Raw genomic sequence first — 4353 nt, 5'->3', positions numbered from 1 at the left:
CTCTCCGCTCCGCCTGGGATCCCATGCGTGCCGGCACAGTGGTTTTCGGTTTTCGCCCCCGCCAGCCGAGGCTCCGCTGGGGGCTGGGCTCTCCCGCCGCTGCCGGCCGGCGCTCCCACGCCGCCCCTCCTCCTCCTCTCCTTGCTCCGTCCAGCCAGCGCACCCCCAAGAATTTCTTAGCTTCAAGCAATCCACGAATATCCCCACTATATTGTGTGGTGAGCGAAAATTTCCTCGATGGGTTATAGTTCCCGTTTGCAACAAGATCCGGAGGAGAACTCAGAAAGTGCGCCCTGCTGCCGCTATTCCTATGACTTCACCTTCCATCTTCATCCAATTCTTAAGTACTTGTCAGAAATACTAAGCAGTCTTCCCGAGGCCCGCCTCAGCTTTCATGTTTCACACCCTTCCTAGTTTATGTCACTCACTCAGACAGACAAAATATGTTCAAATATGTTTCTCCACATTCTGGCTATGTGGAGAAAGGAAGACTTAAGACGGGAGAGAAAAGGAGTGGAGTACTGTATATTGACACTCTGATGACTCTTTGGTGTTGTGAGGTGTACCTCTGCTTGTAGATTCTTCTGTTTTTCCAGTGTTATTCCTCCCTGCTCTCAAATTGAACTACATTTATATTAGTTTAGTATGGAGCAAAATCTCCAACATTTAGATATACATAATGAACTCACAATAGAAAAACCCAATACATTTCCCTTCACAATTTTCTCATCAAAGGACATGCCTATAAAATGATCCTACTATTGTTTTCAACCAGCCTCCCAGGTATTTATATGGTGGGAAGAGAGGCTGTCAAAGAGGTTCCTGGTTTACTCCCAAGGGCTGTGCAGAAGCCAACCTGGCAAGGTCTACAGAAGGTCTGCTTAGACCTGTCCTCTGATTATATCAACTTTCAGAAGGGATTTATTTCATCCTTACCAAGACTTATTAGCATTTTCCCAAGTTAACTCTGGGCACCCTGGTTTAGATAGCAAAACTTTTATTAATATCCCCAGTTATTTCTGCCTACATCAGCTCACTGCTTCTGAAGGGTGATAGAATTTCATTGGGGAATTGTCTCATATTCTGAGAGAAACAAAATTCTAGCTCTGACTAAGATGGTTAAGACTAATCTGAGGGCCAGACTGGTAATTTCTTTACATAACATCTTATCACATGGTCTTTTTATCTAGAATTCTCTTTGGTCTTAACTTTTAGGAATATCTGTAGGCTTATACATAAAAGATCTTCATTTTTTAGTGACTGTTTGTTGCTAAGAAACAGAAGACTGCGGCTGATGGCAGAGTGAGGTCAACCCTAAAAAATATGTTTCCTGGGACCAAAGGACTTAATTAGCATTCTATGTTACCAGAAGCTGTAATTAATGAATTTATATTTATTTAATATATGCCAGGCTTTCTTCACATTGTGAAGTGGTGTATTGTACTTGATTAAGCATGAGAAAACTATGGCACATAAATAGAGGAAGTGGGAAGGGCACAGATCTTCTAGGCCAGCATCCCCGAAGCCAAGTGATTGGCGGCAGATAGTGGTGAAAGCCAGGTGTTCCTGTGCTAATGTGTAGGCCATTGTAAATTGAGTTTGTTTCCTGGATAACTGATTGCTTGCTGATAACTAGAAGAGAACATTGTGATAGCAATGTCAGTGACATTGATGTTGGGCCCTAGGTGTCCCTGGTTCCATTAGGTTGCTATAAACCTCCTGTTACATTGTTACGGCCAAAAGATTTGTATTCAAATTTAGGTCCTGCCATCCACAAACTTAGGACCCAGAAAAGGTGGTGGTGGTGGTAGAAACTTGATGAAATAATTGAGGCAAAAGGACTCCAGAGAGAGTATGTATCTTACATTTCTATTGTTATTGACAATGACATAATCAGGGAAGGATTGATAAAGCAACAAATACTTATGTATTTGTGTGTTAGAATCCTGTAATGGTCATTAATGCTCTTTCCCAAATACTTCTGGCTCTCCATTGTACAGATGCATAGTTGGAATGTGCCTTGGGCTCCATTTTGTTTGGGTGGGTGGGTCATGTGATTAGTTGTGGACAGTGAGTAGTGGTCCGAATGGTGTGAGTCACTTCCGGGCCAGAGTATTTAATTGTCAAAGCAAAATCTTCAAGAGCCTTTCTCAGCTCCCGGCAGCGTGATGATTAGTATTCACAGTGGTGCCTGCCCCATCGGCTTTGGTCCCCTCGTGAGTGTACAAAACCAGCATCACCCTTATACTTTTTTATGGTGGACATGCAGTGTAAATAAGAAATAAGCCTTTGGCTTTAATAGCCAAAGATATTTGAAATTGTTTGTTTCCACGGTGTAGCCTAGCCTATCCTGACTGATACACATTGATTTTCCCAGAATATACAGGGCATTTCACTGAGGATTCTGACTATGTGGAGAAAGGAAGACTGAAGAGGAAGGGAAGGGAGTGGAGGCTGAGTATTCACACTGTGATGAACTTTGGTGTTGGGGGTGGGGGTGTACCTCTGCTTGTAGAGTTTTCTATTTTTTCCGTGTTATTCTTTGTGCTCTCAAACTGAACAAGCCTCACAGGTATCATCACTGTCGCTCAAACAGAATCCACTGCCTATTGCCTCTTCCTGCTTGGGTGGTTTCTTCTATTTGAAACATTCTGCCTATGTCCTTGTGTAATGAACTTTCATTTTTCAAAAGTCAACCCATTCTTATGGCCAGTTTTAGGTCATTCCTCGAGGAGTGTTGACCAATTCCCTACCAAACTCATGTAATTTTTTATTCTAAAAGCTAATGGAACTTTATAATTGCTTGAGAACTAGCTGATGTCAAACTTATAGAAGAATTATTGGAGATAGCATTCTTCCACTCTATGTGTGGCAGAAACTGTTTTCCTGAAGTCTGGATTCCTAGCAGGACCCCGCCTCTGGATTGAACATATATGTGGTCAAGGTGACTGTGAGAAACCACGTGTTTTAGCTTTCAGAGCAGGTTCTAACTGCCATTCAACACCACACATCGTGACCTCTTTGTCTGCCATGTGAAAAGTAGTTAGGAAGGAGGATCACCTGTCACCTCTTAGGTCATCTCCCAATTATAACATCCCATGTTGTTGCTTCTATGAATGAATTCTGTCCCTTAATTTCCTCAAACCCCTCTTCATATCTGTGTTCCTCAGGCTGTAGATGAAAGGGTTCAGCATGGGGGTCACTACTGTGTACATGAGTGTGGCTACCCGGTCCTTCACCACCGAGTACATGGACAGGGGCCTAAAATAGACATAGGTGATGCTGCCGTAGAATAAGATTACTACAGTCAGGTGGGAGCCACAGGTAGAGAAGGCCTTCCACTTCCCGGCTACAGAGGGGATTCTGAGCACAGTGACGATGATTCGCAGGTAGGAGAAGAGAATGCACAGGAAGGGGGTCACAATGACAGCCAAGGTCTCAGTCATGATCACTGTCTGGCTGGAGGATATGTCAGAGCAGGACAGCTTTAGCACAGGCTGGGTATCACAAAAAAAGTGCTTGATGACATGGGAGGCACAGAAAGACAGGCGGGACATGAGAAGCACACGGAACATGGAGTGCAGGTGGGAGATGGTGCAAGAAGCCAGCAGCATGAGGAGGCAGCGCCGTGGGTTCATTACCACATCATAATGGAAGGGGTTGCAGATGGCGACCAGCCGGTCTATGGCCATAGAGGCTAGCAGGTAGCTGTCCGTGTTCCCAAAGGCCATGAAAAAGTACATCTGGACCAGGCAGCCCACGTAGGAGATAGATTTTACCTCTGACAGTAAATTCACCAGCATGTTTGGCACAATGACTGTGGTGAAGCAGATATCTGTGAAGGATAGGTTGCTGAGAAAAAAGTACATAGGTGTATGGAGCCGGGAGTCAGAGCAGATGGCCAGGATGATGAGTACATTTCCCACCACGGTGATTACGTACATGATGAGGAAGTTGGCAAAGAGGGGTGTCTGCAGCTGAGGGTTGGAAGAGAGGCCCAGGAGGAGAAAGCCTGAGTCGCTGCTGCTGTAGTTCTTTATCTCCATGTCTCTTGCCTTCATGGACTGGGTTTGGAGAAGCAGTGGGAGCGATATTAAGGACAATTTGATCAAGACAGTTTCTTCTGTAACCTCCAGTCTTAGAAAAAAGTCCACCTCTATTTCTTAGGATTTTCAAGAACATTTGCGTCAACAAACTACAGAGAAACAGGTAGTAAAATCCAACAAGGGAACTGTTAAAAATTCCCAGCTGCTTCCTAAATGAGAAACTAAAGGTTTCCCATGTGTTTATACCGTGTTTCCCTGAAAATAAGACCTAGCCAGATAATCAGTTCTCATACATCTTTTGGAGCAA

General features: G+C 44.2%; 1 protein-coding gene across 1 annotated transcript; it reads right to left on the bottom strand.

Annotated features, from left to right (window-relative positions):
• Positions 1–3110: 3110 nt before the first annotated feature.
• Positions 3111–4148, bottom strand: LOC117032353 (olfactory receptor 1L6). The gene has a single exon (XM_033123794.1). The coding sequence runs from the start codon at positions 4059–4061 to the stop codon at positions 3111–3113; it is 951 nt and encodes a 316-aa protein (XP_032979685.1). The 5' UTR covers positions 4062–4148.
• Positions 4149–4353: the final 205 nt, after the last annotated feature.

Source organism: Rhinolophus ferrumequinum, chromosome 12 (assembly GCF_004115265.2).
Source record: "Rhinolophus ferrumequinum isolate MPI-CBG mRhiFer1 chromosome 12, mRhiFer1_v1.p, whole genome shotgun sequence".
In the NCBI taxonomy this organism is placed as follows: domain Eukaryota; kingdom Metazoa; phylum Chordata; class Mammalia; order Chiroptera; family Rhinolophidae; genus Rhinolophus; species Rhinolophus ferrumequinum.
This window is presented reverse-complemented; position numbering and strand designations above follow the sequence as displayed.